This window comes from Medicago sativa, chromosome 5, assembly GCF_051527215.1.
Source record: "Medicago sativa cultivar Bolivia chromosome 5, Bolivia_mono, whole genome shotgun sequence".
NCBI lineage: Eukaryota > Viridiplantae > Streptophyta > Magnoliopsida > Fabales > Fabaceae > Medicago > Medicago sativa.
The window spans coordinates 74,531,808-74,555,426 of record NC_140753.1 but is presented as its reverse complement, the minus strand read 5'-3'; the positions used below and the strand labels follow the sequence as shown (position 1 = coordinate 74,555,426).

At 32.6% G+C, this 23,619-nt stretch overlaps 4 protein-coding genes and 1 long non-coding RNA gene across 8 annotated transcripts; all 5 read right to left on the bottom strand.

Moving 5' to 3' along the window:
• Positions 1 to 961: 961 nt before the first annotated feature.
• On the bottom strand, positions 962 to 6,237 carry LOC146924953 (uncharacterized). The gene is made up of 2 exons (XR_015010324.1): positions 6,186 to 6,237; positions 962 to 1,173 (listed from the first exon to the last, which is right to left on the bottom strand). It is a non-coding gene; the product is annotated as an uncharacterized LOC146924953 (long non-coding RNA).
• A 404-nt stretch (positions 6,238 to 6,641) lies between these two features.
• Positions 6,642 to 8,078, bottom strand: LOC146924952 (uncharacterized). Its single transcript, XM_085709938.1, has one exon. The coding sequence runs from the start codon at positions 7,875 to 7,877 to the stop codon at positions 6,861 to 6,863; it is 1,017 nt and encodes a 338-aa protein (XP_085566064.1). The 5' UTR covers positions 7,878 to 8,078; the 3' UTR covers positions 6,642 to 6,860.
• A 644-nt stretch (positions 8,079 to 8,722) lies between these two features.
• On the bottom strand, positions 8,723 to 11,479 carry LOC146924951 (disease resistance protein RPP2B-like). Its single transcript, XM_085709937.1, has 3 exons — positions 10,853 to 11,479; positions 9,378 to 9,881; positions 8,723 to 9,264 (listed from the first exon to the last, which is right to left on the bottom strand). The coding sequence occupies exons 1-3, from the start codon at positions 11,329 to 11,331 to the stop codon at positions 9,201 to 9,203; spliced, it is 1,047 nt and encodes a 348-aa protein (XP_085566063.1). The 5' UTR covers positions 11,332 to 11,479; the 3' UTR covers positions 8,723 to 9,200.
• A 589-nt stretch (positions 11,480 to 12,068) lies between these two features.
• LOC146924950 (disease resistance protein Roq1-like) lies at positions 12,069 to 15,541 on the bottom strand. Of its 4 annotated transcripts, XM_085709936.1 has the most exons (4): positions 13,772 to 15,541; positions 13,523 to 13,609; positions 12,531 to 13,061; positions 12,069 to 12,353 (listed from the first exon to the last, which is right to left on the bottom strand). In XM_085709936.1, exons 1-4 carry the CDS (start codon positions 14,005 to 14,007, stop codon positions 12,302 to 12,304), a joined length of 906 nt encoding a protein of 301 aa, XP_085566062.1. In that variant the 5' UTR covers positions 14,008 to 15,541; the 3' UTR covers positions 12,069 to 12,301. The 4 variants fall into 4 exon arrangements, with proteins under 4 accessions (XP_085566062.1, XP_085566059.1, XP_085566061.1 ...); XM_085709933.1 differs by having other exon boundaries at positions 13,523 to 15,541; XM_085709935.1 differs by having other exon boundaries at positions 12,531 to 12,962; positions 13,523 to 15,541.
• Positions 15,542 to 15,861: 320 nt separating this feature from the next.
• Positions 15,862 to 18,013, bottom strand: LOC146924949 (disease resistance protein RUN1-like). Its single transcript, XM_085709932.1, has 3 exons — positions 17,467 to 18,013; positions 16,366 to 16,872; positions 15,862 to 16,131 (listed from the first exon to the last, which is right to left on the bottom strand). Exons 1-3 carry the CDS (start codon positions 17,967 to 17,969, stop codon positions 16,068 to 16,070), a joined length of 1,074 nt encoding a protein of 357 aa, XP_085566058.1. The 5' UTR covers positions 17,970 to 18,013; the 3' UTR covers positions 15,862 to 16,067.
• Between the last annotated feature and the right edge of the window lie 5,606 nt (positions 18,014 to 23,619).

Below are 23,619 nucleotides of genomic sequence, written 5' to 3'. Positions count from 1 at the left end.
GTTTTAGACAAAGGGAAATACTGAACAAGTGAATTATTATTATTATTTTGTACAGAAAGCTGAACTTCAGCTAATAAAAAACAAAAACAATGATTGAAACCTTAAAAGAAAAACAACAAGTGCTAAGAATATCCATAGTTTTGAGACAAAACAACAAGTGAAAGCCTTGGTTTTTCAATTTGCTTTGAGAAGAGACTCACCTTTCACTCTCTCGTTATCCAATAAGATCTTGAATCCCTCACCGCGCAAAACATGATAGAGAATTCCCATTAAGGAGTAGCATGTATCTTCTCAACAAAAATTGAGAAAAACATCGTAACGAGACCACGATTGTATTGTTGAATCCACAATATTTTAATCAAATTAAATATGAATTATTACTTATAATTCATCTACTCTATTCAATTTGAGCTCTGTTACTTTTCATCAAAATTGTTGTTACTTCACTATCAAATTATGTTATTAAGAAATAATATCAGTTCCTCAAAAAAGAAACTAATATCAGTGATCTATCAGCACAAGAACATATTGTGACACAAATACAAAACTACATGAAACTGACAAACAAAACTTAAGAATAAACAATGTCATTATCTAATAAATTTAGTCTCTAACCTATAGAGATACACAAGTAGTCTCTAAACTCTTTCTCAAGGAAAAGTCTTATTTTAAAAAACTATTATTATCAAAAAATCTCATACCAAATGGCACTTGTGAAACGATATTTGATAAACAAGCGGTCTTTTGATTCCCTTTCTCTAGGACATCACTCACACATCGACTCATCCCCTCCCTCAAAAACTCCTCGCTTAGTAAAATTTTCTTTTGTTGGTAGAGGAGCGGCAGAGTAACATTTGCCAAGAGAATATGATAACTTTAGAGGGTTCATGACTTCCCATAGCTTTGCCGACACTGTATGAATCCAACTTGCAGATGAATTCAGAAAGAAAAAAAAAATGTAACACTATATGAACTGTTTTAGAAAACAAAACCAACGCACATTAGTTGCTTAACTGTTAACCGCATAATTAAGGTAAAAAACCAGTATTAGATTTTTCGTAAGAGTTTGCAGATTCCACGGTAAATCATCACTTAATGTAGCCTTTGCAAGTTGTGAAACAAAAATAGAGATATATGATCACATTGGTGCCAAGCTTCCCAGGGAAGAGTTTCCTTGTTGGAACATGTGTGGAAATTGAGTAAAAAGACTATAAACACAAATTCCCATGTTGGGTAGAACTAGTGTTGTGTGAATTGAAAAAAGTGGAAGTCCCACATCGGATGGAACACACACATTAGTAGTGTTTATATAGTGGGGTGTATCTCTAATTAATGGGGGTACATAAGCACTAGAGAAAAATATATATTGATATATATTTTATTATTTGGAAATGATAAATTAAATAATTAATTTAATCATTATTAGAAAGTGATTTCTTAGTCCCCAAATCATTATTAGAAAGTGATTTCTTAGTCCCCAAGTTTTGCTAAAATATTTTGGTACATAATATAACATATTTTTGTACTAAATTTAATATATTTTAGTACTCAATTAAGATATTTTTGTACTAGATCTAATATGTGAATTACTTAATTGCAAAGTAATATGTTACTTGTTCTCAAAGTTTCTCATATTACTTGTTCCCAAAGTTTCTCACTTATTAGTTGTGAATTTTCTCTATAAATAGAGAGCTCACCGAAAAGAATTTCATTGAGTTGTCGGGAATTCTTTTCTTCTCTTCTCCCTCCGACTTGTGTTAACAAGTTTCTTCTGCTTCTACTCCTTTCTGTCCCTTTCGGTTTCAAATAGAGCGGTTACGTACCGTATCGAGTGGCTTCGATCAATAGATTGAACCATATTTTAAGAGTGTTCTTAAGACCATAGTCCCTTTTTCGGTTTAATGTCCCTTCGGAATTAAGAGTGGTCTTAAGTTCATAGTCCCTCCCTTCGGTAATATACGTCCCTTCGGAATAAAGAATACTATTAAGATCATAGTCCCTTTCGTAATAATAATGTCCCGTCGGAATTATGAATGATCTTAACAGTATATAAATCATTTAAATATTTTTCTATTTAAGGAGAAATGGTGGTATCACCATATTTGAGTGGTCGTAGAACCATATTGAAAGTTTGGAGAACTTAAAGGTTAGAATGGTGGAAACACCATATTTGAGTGGTCTTAGCACCATATAGAATGGTAATAATACCATATTAAAGTGGTTTCAGTATTAAAGAGTGGTCTTAGTACCATATTTGAGAGTGTATATCTCGAACGGTTTTCTACAGTGCAGTAGTTAACCGCACAGTTGTAGCTGGGCTTGTTTTATCCTGGAGGCGGCGTGGTTGATAGTCTACCTTGCACAATTTTGGGTAGTGTCACGAAACGTCTTAAAGAGAGCGACCTGGTCGTGACTCAACCTAGTAACAACTTCGGTAGATAATAGAATTTGGAAATCCAAATACAATAGTTTGGAAATCCAAAACAACAATTTTAAGACGTTTCGATCTGCTATGTCTACCGAAGAAGTTACTTATTAAGGTTAAGTTGTCCCTAAATACAAGAAGGATAAATCAAGCTATTGAAATACATCTTTTGACTGAAACGATGAAGTGATTGTTGTTTTAAATAACAACACTAAAAAAATTCAAATACGTTGAATTTGTTTGATATATGGTTTCGAAATCAAAGCCATATAGTGAAACAATAATTTGTTACAAAACAAATTATTTGTTATAGAACCAAACAAGTTTTGCTTGTTACAAAACATAAGAAAATGATCGGAGCTAAAAAAAGGAAAATAATGAGAGCTGTCGCATACTTTTGTTACAAAACAGTAACAAGAAAATAATTTGGCTTCGGTTGTTACTAGTACTGTAACAAGAATTGATAATGATAAGTTTTTTTTAAAAAGAAAAAAAACTTAAGTCCCTTACGTGATAGTGTCTTTCGAATAGGAAATGGAATTGCCGTAAGAATTTATGGCACATTGGGTATACATAGACCCAAGTTGGCATACTAAACCGTAAGAATATAGGATTTCCATTTTCCCTTGATGCTAATGCTAAAGTTTGAACTTGTTGCATGCTATAAAAATAAGAAAGAATCTGAGTTTCAAATTTCTATTGAATAAGACTGAGTTGACTCAGACTTAATGAGAGACTTGTGTGCTATGCACTCTTGTTGGAAAAAGAAGGCATGTTCAAAATTAAAACTCTCCTTCTATTTTATTAGTTGTGTGATTTTAATATTTGACATATCAAAATTGATCAAGAACAAGCGTTTAAATTTAAACTTGAGTAACTTGGACTTAATTCCAACGTTATATGATTATACAATTTTATTTATTGCAGTCAAGATATATGAACCAAAAGTTCATATAAATCAGAATTTAGAGAATATGAATCTCTAAACATAATAAATTATGATATGTGTGAATTTGATGACACATAAATTAGAAATGATAAAATAATGTTTTTATCATATTTATTGATGACTGTGAATTTTGGAAAATAAAATTGACATGCTTGAATGTTCAATTTTTATAACGAAAATTGAAATTTATAGAGTACCCAAGTCTAAGGACAAAAATCCTAATTAAGAAATTTTTGAAGAAAAGACAATCCAACTTGTCTTATTTTTGAACTTGGGATTGTCCGGACTATATTTGGCTTCAGGACCCCAAGAGAGTTAAACTCACTAGTAGAGCCTATGAATGTGTATTCATTAGGTATGTTATAAATAACGAAGCATATAGGTTTTAGGACCTAAGTGTTAAAGTGATCATAGAATTAAAAGATGTTGATTTCTATGAAGTAAGTATCCCTTTAAATTAAAGAATAGTGGGGGCACTAGTGGGGGTAAACTAAATTCCCCTTGTATATTAAGAACTAGTGGGGGCACTATATCTAATCACATTCATGTAATTAGAAATAGTTATGAAAACATCATACGAGATGTTATAGAACCTCAAGGAGGTAAGAAAGCTAAAATTGCTAAAGAGTATGAACTTGGTTTATACATTGGAAGAAGATTCATTAAGCCTTAAAGAAGTTATATCCTCATTGGATGCTGAATTATGGCAAAAACAATAAACGATGAAATGAATTTTCTAGAGTCTAACAAAACATGACACTTGGTTGACTTGTCTCATAGTTTCAAAATCAATCGGTTGTATTTGGATTTTGGAAAAAGGAACTAAAACCTGATGGTACGGTTGATGAATACAAGGCTCTCCTTGTAGTCAAAGGTTTTAGACAAAGAGAAAAATATAGACTTCTTCGACATTCATTCATCAGTCACGAAAATCATATCCATGTCTGAGATAGAGTTCAATGCTGTAAGCAACTCTTGTTAAATCGGAACATTATCCGCTATGCAAAGGTTCAAGTTGTTGGCGACACCTTTGTTTACTAGCAAATCTTATGGAGACGTTTTTGACGTTATTTATGAAACCATTTTTTAAATTCAAGTGGGGGATTGTTGGAACATGTGTGGAAATTGAGTAAAAAGACTATAAACACAAATTCCCATGTTGGGTAGAACTAGTGTTGTGTGAATTGAAAAAAGTGGAAGTCCCACATCGGATGGAACACACACATTAGTAGTGTTTATATAGTGGGGTGTATCTCTAATTAATGGGGGTACATAAGCACTAGAGAAAAATATATATTGATATATATTTTATTATTTGGAAATGATAAATTAAATAATTAATTTAATCATTATTAGAAAGTGCTTTCTTAGTCCCCAAGTTTTGCTAAAATATTTTGGTACCTAATATAACATATTTTTGTACGAAATTTAATATATTTTAGTACTCAATTAAGATATTTTTGTACTAGATCTAATATGTGAATTACTTAATCGCAAAGTAATATGTTACTTGTTCCCAAAGTTTCTCATATTACTTGTTCCCAAAGTTTCTCACTTATTAGTTGTGAATTTTCTCTATAAATAGAGAGCTCACACAGTGCATTCTACACACCGAAAAGAATTTCATTGAGTTGTCGGGAATTCTTTTCTTCTCTTCTCCCTCCGACTTGTGTTAACAAGTTTCTTCTGCTTCTACTCCTTTCTGTCCCTTTCGGTTTCAAATAGAGCGGTTACGTACCGTATCGAGTGGCTTCGATCAATCGATTGAACCATATTTTAAGAGTGTTCTTAAGACCATAGTCCCTTTTTCGGTTTAATGTCCCTTCGGAATTAAGAGTGGTCTTAAGTTCATAGTCCCTTCGGTAATATACGTCCCTTCGGAATAAAGAATACTATTAAGATCATAGCCCCTTTCGTAATAATAATGTCCCGTCGGAATTATGAATGATCTTAACAGTATATAAATCATTTAAATATTTTTCTATTTAAGGAGAAATGGTGGTATCACCATATTTGAGTGGTCGTAGAACCATATTGAAAGTTTGGAGAACTTAAAGGTTAGAATGGTGGAAACACCATATTTGAGTGGTCTTAGCACCATATAGAATGGTAATAATACCATATTAAAGTGGTTTCAGTATTAAAGAGTGGTCTTAGTACCATATTTGAGGGTGTATATCTCGAACGGTTTCCTACAGTGCAGTAGCTAACCGCACAGTTGTAGCTGGGCTTGTTTTATCTGTTTTATCCCGGAGGCGGCGTGGTTGATAGTCTACCTTGCACAATTTTGGGTAGTGCCACGAAACGTCTTAAAGAGAGCGACCTGGTCGTGACTCAACCTAGTAACAACTTCGGTAGATAATAGAATTTGGAAATCCAAATACAATAGTTTGGAAATCCAAAACAACATTCCTGCATAACAGACTTTCACAGCATGGTGAAGCTGTAAATTAATATCACAGATTAATACAGTTTGGCCACTCTAGCCTACTAATTCTAAGTGAAAAGAAGTAAAACTAGCCATATTTGAGTGCAAGAGTTATATAACCAGCTTTGAGACCAGATTATATACTTAAAAATGAGATTGCGAACGGCTTTGAGACAAAATAGTTTTCAAGCTCAAGGTGTAACAAATTCAGTAGCCTATAATAACACCTCAAAATATCGTATAATTGCAATCAGCAAATTCAGCAATCTCATAATTGATGGACAAATGTATCATGAGAAACAAGTGGCCAAGAACTAGTTCCTTTATAAAATGAACAAACTACTTTTGAGCATGACTTCAACTACAGAAAAAGAAGTCAATACCTTGATCCGTCCGTTTGATTCTCACAATAGTAGCAGTTGGCACCACCATGCTTCAGCAAATGAAAGAAAGGACGTGTATGAGAAGCAGCCACACTATACTTTCATCTATTAATGTAGTTCTTTAAGAAAAAACTCTTTATGTAGTTGGAAATCTCCTAATAAAGATGTCTTGCTAGTTTTCCTTCTTAGTGTATGTAATAGATTAATCAAAACTCAAGTCCAAAAAGAGTAAACTATTTATAACTATATAACAGATCCACAAAATATTTCAATTCAGCACAGGAATGAATCCATATAAAAGGTAATACGATACTACAAACAACCGTTAATGATTTATGAAACAGATATTTAAATAGCAGAGAAGATCAAACCAATGCATATTTAGCAGTTTAACTGTATCTGTAAGATTTCTAGTGTACCACATGGAAGACAGGAAAGTAAATGGTAGGGTGAGGCGAAATGGTGAAAGTAACTTTTTATGCGAATATAATTGACAAGCATGGTTTGGGAAGCGTGGTCAACACAAGTAATTGTCATTGGAATTAACGTAAACATGAAACAGAAATTGCAAATAGAAAGAACCTAATAAATGAAAAGCATCTTCCTTGATTGTTGTTGTTATTGGAACAAACAAAACATCAACAAAAGTGATTTTTGTTTAAGCTAGTAACTAGATCATCCGTCAAGCAAGTCCTCCAATGGAACAAAAGGTCTGGTAGGGGGGACTACGAAGGGCCCATCATATGTGTAGCTTTTGTTTTGATCTCGGTAGGCTGCTCTTACGTTGAAGAGGAGTTTAGTGTCTTGTTGTAGATCATTTAAGAAGAGTTGATAATCAGATTCCCACTTATCTTGAACAGCAACAACTCTACCATTTTCTTCGGCATAACTAATCTTGGTGATCAAAATGGCAGCAGGAAGGTTGTTATTGGTGTTGGTGTTAGCTCCTTGTTCTCCTCCAGACAGGTCATAACCAAGAGCATGGTCACCGGGTTTTAAAATACGACCAAGATGAGTCCTGATTTGAAAAGTTGTGTCATTATTTCCAGTATCTTTCACACGAGCAACCACAGCATCAGCTAAACGATATTTTTTGGCAGCAGCAACAGCATCAGCATCATAATTCTCCTTTTTCTCCTTCTCCTCCTCTTCTTCTTCATCTTCGTTGTCCTGGAGGAGGACAATATCAAGAACAACATATTCCACTAACTGAGTCCTATTGAATGAATGTGTGAAAGGTGCATTCCAATACTGATCAGCCTTTAAGAAACAGTGGGTCAAGGTAAATGGATCAAGCAAAGTAAATGTTTTGGCAACCCTAGTGCATATGACAATAGGACCAATATTTACACCGAAAGAAGCAACAACATTAGGAGGCAGAAAAATCAAATCCCCGCAGCAAATTGGGACGATCTCAACACGAAAAAGGTATCTTTCACTTTCAGGAGGAATCATATCCCAATGAAACCTGACAGGAACTATTTCACCTATAAGTTTCACAAAATGCCAAGCAAAAGATGTTCTATGGAAACAGAAAGAAAAACCTTCATCAATGTCGTATTTGATTCTCTTAGCATTACGAACAGTATTAAGATGTCTCAAAATGCTGATCTGCTCCAAATGAAAGAAAGTACGAAGTTGAGAAACATGTTGTTGACGAACATTCACAACAGAACGCCACCCTTCCTCCATCTTCTCCACTTTTTGACCTAATTGCTTGCAATTGCAATACGTTTCCACACTCACTTTTCTATCTATCCATTTATTTGTTTATGTTAGGCCAAAACTTTCAGTTCTAAATCGTGGGTTTGGCCCATCTTACTTTTGGCTCCCTGCCTCCTAGGGTTTTCTCTTCCGCCATTGTCGACCTCATCTAAAGTTCTTGTGCATATTCTTTTCCACGATTTTTATTTGCATTCTATTTTTTCTATGGTTGTTGGTACACTATCATTCTTGAGATTACAACCGAAGAGATGATGGATCTGTTAAGTATAACTGAAGAGAGAGATTTGAATAGACAGGAGGGGGAGAGATTTTACAATCCTGTGTTTGGTTCGAGGAAAGGGAGAGTAGTGATTTCAATGGAAGGAAAGTATAAAATTATAATTTTCATCATTATAATATTTAGATTTAGATTTAGATCAGATCAGGTTATTCAACCCTTCCAAATTCCTCCACTTTAGGGGAGAGCTAAAATTTGCTCATTTGTCTTTTGTATTTATTGCTTTATTCCTTTGATTCATTATATGCAGAAAAATAGTAGCTGGCATATTGTAAGCTTTACATTTGAGGAATGCTTTAGTTTTTATAGAAAATCTAGCCTGGGGCTGTTTATAGTGGATCAAAAACCCTATATTTTATGAATCTTTTCATCAGTTGTTTCCGTATTGAATTTTACAAGGTTATGACTTTGTCCATGTACAAACATACACCTGAGGTTTTTTCTGTCACTCTTTCTCTTATAGTGATTCAGCTATCAAGTGCTAATTTAATCAAACATGGTTAAGAAATAAACACAACCATTAGAAGAGTCAAAATTAACAATTGACAGTACTTGGAAATGTGAAGACTTATTTTGATACAATGGATGCAAATATATTGTTTCTAACATTAAAAGAATACTGACTCATATTTAAAGGCTTATAAGTTGATGTTTATGTATATAAATTTCTCTTACACTTTCTTGCCAGCATTATAGTTTTGACAGGTCTTTTTAAACACTGTCCAACTTGGAAGAAATATAATTGCTTCTTGCCCCGGTAATTATTCAATCCTGCTCTGCCACTAAAAAAAAATTGCATAACGAAATTGATCAACAATCAAGTTGTAGGGACCTTTGGCAATTTTTGTTTAGCATATTCTTTTAGTAGACATCAAGTAACCACATATACAGTAAATAAAAGTGACTTCACTTCTTCTGCACAAGTGTTCCTAGATCTTGATTTCATGATGCTTGAATGCAAGAGGAACTCAAACCTTCCTTCTTGTTGTCATTTGTGCATGGACTTATTGGTATCACATGTGATTTTCAGCTTCAATGGCCCTTTCCACTATCTTCTTTATGAATTCATACTCGTACCTACAAAAGTTCTACAACTTTAATTTGTCTATGGCAAGAGCAGTTTCTGATTTAAAGGATTAGCCAACGTTAATGCAATCTAAAAGTAATCTATAGTATTGACTAGTACGTACTCATTTTCTTTGATATGGTCTGCTTTCAATAAGGCAACTTCTGACAAAGCTGATCTCCATTTTTGCACATTCTCACATTCCTTTCCAAATCTATCTTCATGTGCTGCCATGGCTTTACCATAACTTTTTGTTTGATTTCTTATATCGGATTGTTCTATTTTGTAAAATATTGGCCACACCAATTGATTATTGGTCTTCTTGCACTCCATAATCTTGACAAGTTCATCAAGACACCATGTGGAATATCCAAAGTTTTCAGACAAAACAACAATTGAAAGCCTTGATTTTTCAATTGCTTTGAGTAAAGTTTGTGAAATTTGGTTTCCACCCTTCAATCCCTCATCATCCATGAAGATTTTGAATCCCTCACGACGCAAATCATGATAGAGAAATCCTGTAAAAGAGTAGCGAGTATCTTCCCCGCAAAAACTGAGAAAAACATCGTAGCGAGGCAGTGATTGTACCGTTGACTCCACAATCTTCTGGAAGAGTTCATATTCAAACCTATGAATGCACAAATCATTTTAATTCATAAAATCTATTATTGTGTTCGAGCATATTGACAACCTGAAACAAAGTCTCAAACATGATTTCTAAAGCCCAACAAACAACATGGGTTCTATTGATAGTTGGTTTACGGTGGAGTGATACTTAAAAATCACTCGAATGACGCTCCTCGGACGTTCATGGTCCTTATGGTTGAGACCTGAAATGTGTATGTTCGACAAAAAAAAAGGAACGAGTTGAGTTTTCAAACATGAATATTATTTTTCTCTTATTTTTGTCGACCCATCATTGGTCAAATGATCATTTCAAGAGTGAAGACGAGGAGAAATGTGAGCTTCTACTTCCAAAAGGTGATGTCTATCGCCGTTGGAGTTCTAAACAATTTTCAAGTAGTAGTTCATTGTAGACCACCTATCTAATTGATCCATGTAAAAATTACCAACAACTAAACATTAACTCAGGTAGACTACAGGGCAGGACTGTTCTTGGTTCGGTTCAGAAAGAAAACTGAATTGAATCGAATTGAACTGTTTATCCAGTTAAAAAAAAAGAACTAAACAATTATTGATTCATCTTGAACGAAGTTTTATCAGAGGTTCGGTTCAACTGTTCTGTAGTTATAAACCGAACCAAAACTACCTTTATAGAAATTGTAATGTACGTTTCCAAACCAAATGGATTTTTCTGAACCGAATGGTACCAAAGTGCTATCATTAACTCATAACTAGAACTGTTGAAAAAAAAAACGAACCAAGTCAAATATTATGACTTTTTAAAAAAACTAAAAACCGAACTGCTAAACCAAACTGAATCACATCAATGGCTCACTGGTTCAGTTCAGTTCAAAAACTGTTAGTCACAGTTTGTTTTTTTGGATGCGGTTTGGTTTGGTTTAGCACTTTTTGGTTTTTTTGGAACGACCCTAGTACTAGGTTGCTACTAGTGGTATATAGAAAAGTAGTACATACTCAGCACCGTAATTCCATCCAGCAATCAAGGAGACTTGATGCAAAGCTTTCTTCCATTGCAGTATCCTGTGAGGGTAATTTTGAAGCCATTTTTCTAACTTCAACATGGCTTCGCCAAATCGGCCTCTCTGATTCCTTACCTCCCAAGGCTCCACTTTGTAAAAGATTGGCCAAACAAGTTGATTTTTCATCTTCATACATTCAAGGATGTTCACAAGTTCATCTAGACAACGTGTGGAAGATGCAAAGTTTTCGGAGAGAATAACAATAGAAATCCTTGCTTCCTTAATTGCCTTGAGCACAATAGGAGAAGGTTGAAGTTTCTTAATATCAGTTTCATGTGCGGAAAAGGTCTTGATTCTCTTGTTACGCAAAGCATGATAGAGACTACCTGTGAAGGTATAATATGTGTCCACCTTTCTAAAACATAAAAAAACATCGTACTTGTACCTGCCATCAACCTGATTTTCATTCATCATGGCTACCTGTGAAGGTATAATAATGGTTTCTCTTTAGTCTTTGAATTACTGAATGAACATAACTATAGTGTCTTGTAGGATCTGATGTTGCAAGATCATAGAAGATTTGAGACTAATTCGTTTGAATTTTTTTATTATAATAATATCATAAAACTACATGTTATGTGTTTGAACAGTAATCGATACTAATGAGGCTATGCAAAAATTCTAACATTGACAATGGACAATATGTCACAAACATCTAAAATTAAACAATAAAAATACCATGAATCCACGCGGTTTGTCCTATAACCCTCTTTTGTCTTTTCTTCTTTTTTACTATAACCATAAGAAAATGACAAACTACCGTAGAAGTTCCCTTAATTTAATATATATGCAATGACTTATTTTTTTGAAAGAATATGCAATGACTCGTGAAAGTATATTTATTAATTTATGGGAATAAATCAACCCAATCAGAACAAGCCAACTTGTTCTAGATATTAGAAATTCCCAACGATATTTTATTTTAAATCTTTCATATATTTAAATTTAAATATCTTTCTTGGATTGGACCACATGTACATATGACTTGAACTTTTCTGTCATTGAATTTATTATTTTTTGGTGATCATAATTTAACTTCTTTGTAGAATGGTGAACTAACGATGTTAAGTGGAAGTGAGTTGTTTGTCTCTTTGAATACAAAAATACGGGATATCAATGTTTAATTAAAAACTAGAGGGGTATTAGTGTTATTTAAGAAAAACTCAAGAGAGTTGAGTCTAATTTACCCAATTATAAATTGTAAGTATTCCTTGCAACAACATAAAAAGGAAACTGTACCCTAGTATATTATTCCAAGTACATGATACGTGTCCAACACAACTTTTAATTATTACAACAACGCACTTGTTGAATTGATTAATGGAACTATAGTGTAAGAGATACTCCCAATTCTTCTTTGTAGTTGATATATTCTACAACCATGTCAAACTTTAATGGCCGTTTCCACAATTTTTTCTATAAGCTCGTATTCGTACCTGCAAAAAGTTCAAGTTCCTTAGATTCATTGTTTAAAATTTTTAATAATACTCTCTGAAATGATTTTATCAAAATAATAGTCAAACTAATTAACCTTGACCAATAAATCTTCACACATACGAGAATTAAGAATCATATCATACTTGGTTAAAAAAAATTGAGAGTATACTATATACCCGTAATTGAAGTGCCATCCTTTTAAGTTAGCTACTTCTAACAAAGCTGATCTCCACCTTTTAACCTTCTCAGAGTTTTTTCCATATTTATTTTCATGTTCATTCATAGCCTTTTCATAACTATTTTTCAGATGTCTTATGTCTGATGGTTCAACTTTGTAAAAAATAGGCCAAACAAGTAATTGGTTGTTGTTGTTCTTCGTAAAGTCGAGGATGGTGACAAGTTCATCAAGACACGAGGAGGAATATGCATAGTTTTCAGACAGAATAATGATTGAAAGCCTTGATTTTTCAATTGCTTCTGTAACAAGAGTCTGGGAACTTCCGACAAATTCCTCCTTGCATCCTTTAGCATTCATGAAGATTTTGAATCCCTCTCGATCCAAAGCATTGTAGAGATAACCCGAAAAAGAGTAGTTGGTATCTTGTTCGCTGAAACTAAGAAAAACATCGTAACGAGGCAAAGTGTTGGAAACACATTTCACTATGTCTTGAATTAATTCATATTCACATTTGGACTCAGCGGATTCTCTGCAGTAAATATGACACAAATTTATACACTATATTGCATCTCGATTATTAAAATCTCACGAAATCAGTTGTAAATAATCTTGGTTGTCGATATTCCATATTGAACGGCTAAGACTGAGTTAATCCAAATTCTTTTTCTTCAAACCTACCACAGTTGAAGGCCTTTTTAATTCATTCTGCCCATATTGCATTCTTTATATATAGTGGCGTGAAGAGTTTTTACACTGTCAATCAATTTATAATTATTCGATCATTATAAAATATTTGACTTTTATCATAATCACTGTAAAGTCAGACATGATTTGATGCTTGCTAACAATGTAAAAGATTTTACACAATGCATGAAAACTAAACATTGTGTATATGATTTTTTTTACAAATTGTGTATATGAGTTTAATTTGTATACATTAATTGATGATGTAAATTTGACTTTTTAGAATCGAAGATAGAGAGAGTGTACCTATTTTGGAATTGCCATCCCGTTAACACAGCGACTTCCGACAAAGCTGACTTCCAATTTTGCAACTTCACATAATCCTTTCCAAACCTATATTCATGAGCATCAAAAGATTTTCCATATGTACCTGTTTGGTCTCTTACCTCAAAAGGATCAACCTCATAAAAAATTGGGAGAACCAGTTGGTTTATCTTGTTTCTACACTCAAGTATCTTGACAAGTTCATCAAGACAATATGTGGAAGCTGCATACCTTTTGGAGAAAACAACAATTGCAATCTTCGACCCTTCCAATGCTTTGAAAGTAGATGCTACAATTTGGTCACCACTCTTGATCCCGTCGTTATCTATGAAGGTTTTGAATCTCTCGCGCCGCAAGGCATTAAAGAGATTGCCCGTGAAGCTGAGTCGGGTGTCGGATCCAAAGAAACTGATAAAAACGTCGTAACTACTTGCAATGGTAGTAATTGTCTCTTCATTTGCCATCATACCATATGAGACAGACAAGCATAAGACTATGATAAAAAAAGAAAGAAAGATATAGAAAGACAAACCGAAGACTAAAACTAAACTATTATTGGTGCCTATGGCCTACGCGGTTTTGCTTAATTTCCTTACGGATTCATCTTTAAAATTCATGTTCAGAACATAAAAAATGACGATATAAATCTGAATTTGTATGTATTTTGTCGTTTTAAAAATATTTACATATTATCACATCATTTAATATGTATAATAAATGTTTTTTTAGGAGAACAAAGTCGTGTATATTTTTTTTAGAGGAACAAGTCATGTATTTTTAAAAGGTGATATATTTTTAAATGTCAATAACATAATATTGAATAATCGTACGAAATAGTACCTAAAAAAAATCGTACGAAATAGTTTTACATGAAAATAATTCAAACTAATCATATTATATTGTTAGTTACATAATAATTATGGGATTAATGGTCATTTTAGTCCGTGAATGTGTAATAAATAGTCACAATAATCCCTCAATGCATCAAAATTCCAAATTAGTAATTGATTGTGCACTTTGTTAGTCAAAATAGTCTCGCTAAAATAATCCCTACTCACAATAATTCATTTTATATAGGGACTGAAATGACAATAAATAATTACTTGTAAAGACTAATATAATAATAAATAATCATATTGAAGAACTAATACGACAATATTAACGAATTATTTTAATGTTAGATACTGTTTTGACTAATAATGAAGTGCCCAATCAAGGATTATTTCAAAATTTTGATACATTGAAGTATCATTATGACTAATTGTTAGACATTCATAGAAAAAAAATGACTATTGCCCCTAATTCTGGAGCTCAAGTCAAAAAATAATAATTCCTGACAACATTGGATGACAAAACTCTCTTGGTGAAGTGATTGTTTGGTTTTATTTTATAGGAGATGAAAATTGATTCTAGGTGTGTATAATTGATTATGATATCTTTGGCTACTCCGGAGTAGAAATTATTTTCCCCCATAAGCGATTCTACTTAAGTTAGAAATTGGACTTTTTGATTTTAAAATTGAATCAAATTGATTGCATTTGTAGTTTTTTAAAATGACACAAAAAAGATATGATTAATTAATATTTAATTAAAATAACAAAGATATTATTGAGAGAAAAAACGATAATTATAAATTCATTATTAAAAAAATTGACCAAAAAAAACTATTAAAAAATTATGGGTTGCGAGGAAAAATTGTTACCAAACAATTTTACTTCAATGATCAGCATAAAATTTGTTTTGTAACCAAAACAATTGAGTTTAATTAGCACCACAAAAGAAAATATTTTTCAGGCAAATCTGGATTTAGTTTTTTGTCAGCAAAATTCAAAATTACTAAGAACCCATTTGTTAACAACAACAAAAATATTAGTCAAACTTTTAATATATGCTAGCCACCACTACGTCTACTTTTTTCCATCATACTTGTGGCAGCAAACGAACAAGTGTTACTGGTTCTCATCAATATATAAAAGTTAGGCTTAATTAATGATTTGGTCCCTTAAGTTATTTGTTGGTTACATTTTAGTCCCATAAGTTATTAACGTTACAATTTGGTCTCTTAAGTTATTTGTTGGTTACATTTTGGTCTCATAAGTTATTAACGTTACAATTTGGTCTCTTAACTTACTTTTTGGTTTCGTTTTAGTCCCTTAGCTTATTTTTTGGTTTCGTTTTGATCCCTTAACTCTAATAACATAAAGGACCAGAGTGGTTGACGGAGGAAGAGTTAAGGTACCAAAACGAAACCAAAAAATAAGTCGAGGGACCAAATTGTAACGTTAATAACTTATGGGACCAAAATGTAACCAACAAATAACTTAAGGGACCAAATTGTAACGTTAATAACTTATGAGACCAAAATGTAACCAACAAATAACTTAAGGGACCAAATCATTAATTAAGCCTAAAAGTTACTTCACTTCTTCTGCACAAGAGTTCCTGCAGAGAATTAACAAATTAGTTTCTGATTTGATGATGCTTCAATGTAATAGGAACTCAAATCTATTTGTGCAAGGACTTTGTATCACATGTGATTTTCAGCTTCAACGGCCCTTTCCACTATCTTTTTTATGAATTCATATTCGTACCTGCAAAAGCACAACAACATTTACTTCATTCTAACAATCAGATTTCATTTCATAAATTAATCTTTAATAAAAACAGATTCTCAATCAAAACAAAAAACTGCACTAAAACTAAACACAGAACTTTAACAACACACAATATCTTCAATTTGTCAACGGCAAGAACAGTTTCTCATGAAAAGTATTAGCAGACATTATACAAGCTAAAGTTAATTAATAGTAATCACTAGTACTTACTCATTTTCTTTGATATGATCTCCTCCTGTCAATAAGGCAACTTCTGACAAAGCCGATCTCCATTTTTGCACATTCTTAGACTGCTTTCCAAATCTATCTTCATGTGCCGTCATGGCTTTGCCATAAATTTTTGTTTGATTGCTTACATCGGATTGTTCTATTTTGTAAAATATTGGCCAAACCAATTGATTCTTGGTCTTCATGCACTTGATAATCTTGTCTAGTTCATCAAGACACCACGTGGAATATCCAAAGTTTTCAGACAAAACAACAATCGAAAGCCTTGATTTTTCAATTGCTTCGAGAAGAGTTTGTGAAATTTGGTTTCCACCCTCCAATCCCTCATCATCCATGAAGATCTTGAATTCCTCATTACTCAAAGCATGATAGAGAAACCCCGTAAAGGAGTAGCGAGTATCTTCCCCGCAAAAACTGAGAAAAACATCATAGCGTGGTAGCGATTGGACAGCTAATTCCACAATCTTTTGGATGAATTGGTACTCGTACCTGTGAATGAACAAATCCTTTTAAAAAAATTGGGGAAGAGAAAAATTATTATTAATTAAAGTGACGCCGATTAACGTTTTACAACATACTCTTGAGGAATTTGAACTTTGTCCCTTGAAGTTACAAAGTCAAACTCTTACCATTGAGATGATACACCATGGACTATTCCTGCATTCGAGCATATTAGCAAACATAAACAATATAAGAGTTCTAAAGCCTAACAAAACAAGGTGGATCTGCTAATAGTTGGTCCTTGGAAGTAAAAGTTTACAAGTCTAGAGTCCTCTCGCCTTACTACTAAGACTGTGATATGATCGATGTCGGTTTGGCAAAAACAAGAAAAAGCGAATACAAATTTAGTTTTGAAGCACATATATTTGTCTATCCTTGAATTTGTCATAAGTCAAAACTGACTGACATCAATCAAGCTAGTCAAATTCTCAATCTCAGCCATGTGGATGAGGAAAACTTTAAGCTTCTACTTTCAAAAGGCAACATGTCAGTCACTATTGAAATTTTTATCGAGTTTTTCAAGCACAGGACTAATTTTTAAAAGAGCATAACCTTGAAAGTATAGAATATTATAGTACATACTCAGTTTCGTAAATCCATCCAGAAATGACTGTGACTTCAGACAAAGCTTGCTTCCATTGCTGCATCCTGTTGCTGTGAGGGTAATCTCTAAACCTTTCTTCTAACTTTAGCACGGCTTCACCAAACCTACCACTCAGAAGCCTTACTTCTGAGGGATATACTTTGTAAAAGATTGGCCAAACAAGCTGGTTTTGCATCTTCCTACACCTAATGATGTTCATAAGTTCATCCAGACAACGTGTGGAGGATGCATAGTTTTCGGAGAGAACAACGATTGAAATCCTCGATTCCTGAATTGCCTTGAGAATAGAAGTTGCAAGTTGAAGTTCCTCATCATCATTATGATCATTTTGAATTTGATGTGGGAAGAAGAAGGTCTTGATTCTCTTGTTGCGTAAAGCATGATAGAGATTACCTGTAAAGGTACAGTAAGTGTCCTCCCCTCTAAAACTTAGAAAAACATCGTACTTGTAGCTGCAGCCATCAACCTCTTCATTCAACATGGCTATGACCAAAGGATTCTCTTTAATCTTTTCAAGTTTCAATTACTGAAAAAACTTTAATCAACACAACTATAGTGTCTAGTATGATGTAATGTTAGAAAACGCCAACCGGCAAGCTAACACATAACAAGTGTATATAAGGATAGAAGTTGAGACTAATTGGTTTGAATTATTAGATAGATGATACTACATGTTATGTGTTTGAACACTAAGTAATACTATACACAATTTTCGATAATGACGCTATGCTAAAATTTTAACATTAACAATGGACAGTATTGTTAGAAACATATAAAAATCATGTTAATATATTATTCACGCGGTTTGTTGTTGTCACCTCTTTTATCTTTTCTTTGATCCTTTTCTTTTAATAATTTTATGAAAATGACAAAATATAATTTTAATTACATGATGATTCATATAAGGGAAGCCTGACAAGCCAAGTTGTTCTTAATTAGAACTAACAAGTCCGTTAAGACTTGGTTCTCCTGACAAAATACTTCATAAATTTCCATCATTTTGATAATTCTTCAAATTATCATCAAAACAATGGAATTCACCTCAAAGTATTTGAATTCGCTCAAAACATTACATTACCTCAAAATATTACCCCATCCAAACACACTCTAAAAGTTTCAAAAGTTATCTTTTCAATATTAATTTTGTCTTTTAAATTTTTAGCTTCTTAACTTGTGCTTTTATGACATAAGTTAGCATGACCCTTTATTTTATTGGTTTTAAGTTAGTAATCTGAAGTTCAGCTGAAAAGTAAGTAAAAGTTTAACAAAAAATTGTTTCGTCCATGAATCGAATTTAGATTTCGGCTTTTGGTGAAACTCACTGACGATTGAGATCCAATTGCTTTGTTAAAAAGTCTGTTATTTTAGTTTTTTTAAGCCAAATATTATTTCTATTTTCTACTGAGATGTTCACATTAATACTAAAAAGAAGCCAGCAACTGCCAAATTACATCATTTCAAACGCATTACAATAACGAACTGACTTTGGAGTCAAGTGGACATTGTAGAATGAAGATAACCTTACATAAACTATATCAAGCTGCCGCTACAAGTATTGTGAGAAGCAATTGAACTAACATAAACTAATTGTATAATCTTAAAGTAAGAATGTTGTTTAATTCTAATTGCTGGAATGGATGCAAAATTTGCACGATTCCAAAAGTATAAATGGAGAAGATGCATGCTTTTTGAGTCCATTGTTGCCATGCTAGATAAATAACAGTAATCATTCATTTACTACTTTTTTTAACAACAAAAATTAGTTGTATAATCCAAAAGCACAATTGTTAGAATAATAGCGAGAACATCGTTATCTTGATTTGTCACCTTGGAAAGGTGAGGAATTATAAGTAAAAGAAAGAAAATAAAATACTATAATCGTGACAAATAATTTTATAAAGAGAGGTGTAGTTTTATTATGAAAGAAGGATTAACCAAAGATAACAGATTACAAAAGAAAAAGAAAAAAAACTCATTCCAGGTACTGTCAATAACTATTGTGGTTTTTTTTTTTTAGTTGAAAAGAAGATGTATACAGGGCGATAGAAGACTGAAAATTAGAGGAAGAAAAAATGGGTTTTTATATTGGGTACAGCAAGAGCTAAACTTGTGGAGAATTTAAATGAATGCATTAATGAAAGCTGTTATGGGAAACATGTACGTGTACTTGTATTCCAAGAGTTGTGGCTTATGTTGAAAACCACACTTGAATTTAAAAAGGGTATATTAGGAATAACAGTGTAAAAGTTGTTAGTTTTGCTTATATTTGTGACCAAAGATTGATGTTTTTTTTTGCTTATATTTGTGACCGGAGGGTGTATAATTTTAGACAAAATATTAGGAATTATTTTAAAGGAAATGTTAAGGGAAAGCACTTTTAACACTTTAAATAGTAAGATTTTGTGAAAATTTATCTACTTACTATATTAGAATTTGTAATATTTGATTTTTTAAAAGAATACTCCATCCGTTTCAAAATGAGTGTCACTTTAGCCAAAAAAATTTGTTTCAAAATGAATGTCGCTTTACATTTCCAATACAACTTTAATTTTTTTTCTTCCAACTTTACCCTCTCAAACTTTTCTCTCACACAATTTTCAATGCAACTTTAAGTTTGTCTTTTTTCTAATAAAGTAAGGACAGTTTAGTAAAAGCGTTATATCCAATGATTATTTCATTCCATTTCTTAATCTGTGTGCCAAAGCCTAAAACGACACTCATTTTAAAACGGATGGAGTATTTCTTAAAAAGTGTTTCAGAACCACTACTTAACGAGACACTTATTTTAATTACATGATGATTCATAAAAGTAAATTTATTTTTTTATAAATGGGAATAAGTCAACCAGGCCCAATTGTTGTTCTTAATTAGAATAACAGCTTGACCAAAAAAAAAAATTAGAATAACAATTCCAATTAGCAGTAAAAAAGTTGCAAGTGGTGAGACAATTGCGGATCACTTTCATTTGGGAAATCAAAAAGCTATAATTATTGATTCTAGAAACTTAATTCCTATTGGACTTACAAAACTTTAACCCATTTTTACTTCAGGTTTTTTTATTGTAAAATTTCAAAAATTTTACTAAACTAGTCCATAAAGCAATGGTGTTGCTACATAGGTGTTCCCATTTGGGATATTTATATGCTATCGAATAGGAACAATGATATTTGAACAATATTTTATGTATAGAGTATTTTACAAAGTTATCTTTCGTTTGTGTTAGTAGAAAAAGAAATTAGAAGAATTTGAAAAGGAGAAATTGCACTAATTGAAAAAGAAGCATTAATGCTTCGTTAATATAGTAAAATTACATACTAAAATGAGACAATCTTTTGGATTATACTGAATTAATCTCAGACGAAGGGACAATGATTTTTTTGTCCTCAATTTGAAGGTATTCATTCTTCACAGATTTCGCTTTCTGTGTAATGCACAATTTCACTACAAGTAAAAATATATTTGAAGACCCTTAAAATCATGGATTGCGACGGTTTTAAAGGTTGCATATGGTCATTTGCGACGGTTTCTCAATGGTCGGCGAAATTGGTGTCTCTATAGCATATTGCGACGGTTCAGAAAACATCATAAAAGCTGTCATAGAGGTTGTTGGTGATTTCCAAAATAATGGAATCACTTTAAATCAAAAGTTGTAACTCTTCATGGGAATCATTCATATACATTGGAACTTTTCGCAAAGAGATGCTTAATGAACATTTGCATTGATTCAAATGTATATGATTATAACCTTTGGCAAAAGGGTGCTTAATGAACCTTTGCATTGATTCAAGTGTATATGATTATAACCTTTGACAAAGGGATGTTTAATGAACCATAACATTGTTTCAAATCAAAGGGGTGTTTTCTCTCATATGAAGGGTCATATAATGCACTATAAATGCTTGGCATTTGGGCATTAGTTGGAAACACAAAAAAAGAACAACAACATAATTCTCCATCATTCTCTTACTCTAAATCATCCATCAATTCTCTAATGCATGAGTGAATTGCTGGAACCATAAATCTGTAAAATACTGTTAGGAGATACGCTTGGTGTGGTTGTGCAATACACGTCAAGGAACTCATAGTATCCTGAAGGGGATTCGCCGGTCATTCCTTATTGCATCCAATATACAGTTATTGGTGGGGGCGAATCGAACCTAAAGGTTAGTATGGCAACCCCATACGCTTTGAGTTTGCATGCATAACCATTAATCTTTTCAGGTTTCAAGTACAACAGCATCTTCCCAACAATCAAGATATACAACAAATCTTTGGAATTTATGTGCACACTTCATCGTATTCATCTTCATCATCTTCTTGGTCAAGTTATTGCAGCAGACCCCCAACACAAGTTCCAACAGAGGTTACTGCGACGGTTCCCAACGGTCGTAAAGGAAGCGCTTTCATACTGTTTTGAAGGGACTTGCGACGGTTTAAATTGTCGCAAATGTCTGATTTAAATTTTTTTAAAATATTTTTTATTACAATCTCAAATAAATATGTTAATAAAGACTTTTTTTTTTAAGCAAAATGTTAATAAAGACTTAAAATGTAAAAAAATATATAACTATACATAAGTAAATCGCGTTCATATAATTCATTAAGAGTAACAAAATCATTCCATACATCTCTCAAAAAAAAACATCATTCCATACATCAACTTAATTAAAAACAATAGATAAAGCATGTAGTTTGAAGTTTAAACATTCAAAAATCGAAACACTAGTGGGTGAACATTTAAAACATTTAAAACAATTGTATTAGAATAAGATGTCCATAAAATATCTAAGTATTCCCTAATGATGTTGCTTCAATGATGCTCAAGGTGGCATCTAGACTCAGATGAATGTCTACCATTCTTTGTTGATTCTAAATTTGTTGGCTGGAAAGAAGAAGAAAAAAAAAATACGACAATGAATTGGCAATATTTACTCAATCATAACTAACGGCATTTTATTTCATTTTTAATCGGCTAATAATTTTATTGGCTTCAAACCCACCACAAGATGTGAGTAGTCAAGGAACAAAGGAACAAGATACGGAGAAATTGTTGGGTGAACTCTAACTCAACACATCATTCTTACGCCCAACCAATTAAAACTCAACACATCATTAAAATAATTAAAATCAATTTTTCTTTCTTATTATTTTTTAAGATTTCTCTCTCTTCAATCTTCTCTCTCCACTTGCTTTGATCAACACCACCGTCCAGTTTATAAGAATCCTCATAATTTCTGCAAATTGGATTTTTATTAGATTAGATTTCCTTTGTTGGTTGGAAATTCATCGATTAGTTAAAAGAGGAAAATCAACATCTACCAGTTTGGATTTTAATTTCTCTACATCACGTTTTGATTTCAATTTTATGTTAAAAAATTCAACCCATTTGAACTGAAAATCAGCATCTACCTTCTCCATCTCTTATGAGGAATACATCGACTGTAATTCCTGAAACTGCAGGATGCATATAAGAGAATGATTTAGAGAGAGAGAGAGAGAGAGAGAGAGAGAGAGAGAGAGAGAGAGAGAGAGAGAGAGAGAGATAAAAGGAGCGAGATGAGAGTACAGTGAGGAAGAGTCAAAACTCGGCGGAGGTGTGCGACTGGGTTTCACCATTGTTAGGGAGAGAACACAAAACCATGGCTGAAGAAAGAGACAATTATTTTTATTTCTCATGTTTCCACTTCTTAATTAATTAAATCACTTTTTTTAATTTTATTAATATGTGTCATATTTTTATTGGTTAAGTGCAAGAATGATGTGTTGGGTTAGAGATCACACAAGAATTTTTCCAAGATACAAACAAAAGAACAAAATACAACATTATATGTCCAAACTATGGACTAAAACAGGCACATTTGACATTTCCTTGGTTATTTCTTTAACAAAAGAAAAAACAAGCCAAATTGTTTTTCATATAAGTTATAAGCTGCTTCCATAAGGTAACTTGGAGAGATTATGGAAATTTGTTGAAACAACTTATGAAATGTCATAAGCTCTTTTCATAAACTCTACCAAAAAGTCTCACAAGTGTTTATGCTAGTAGATAGATTCAAATAAGGCAATCCAAACAGGTCTTTGTTAACAAACATGGACGAGAAATCTATTGCGAGGTGGTATAATAGTAACAA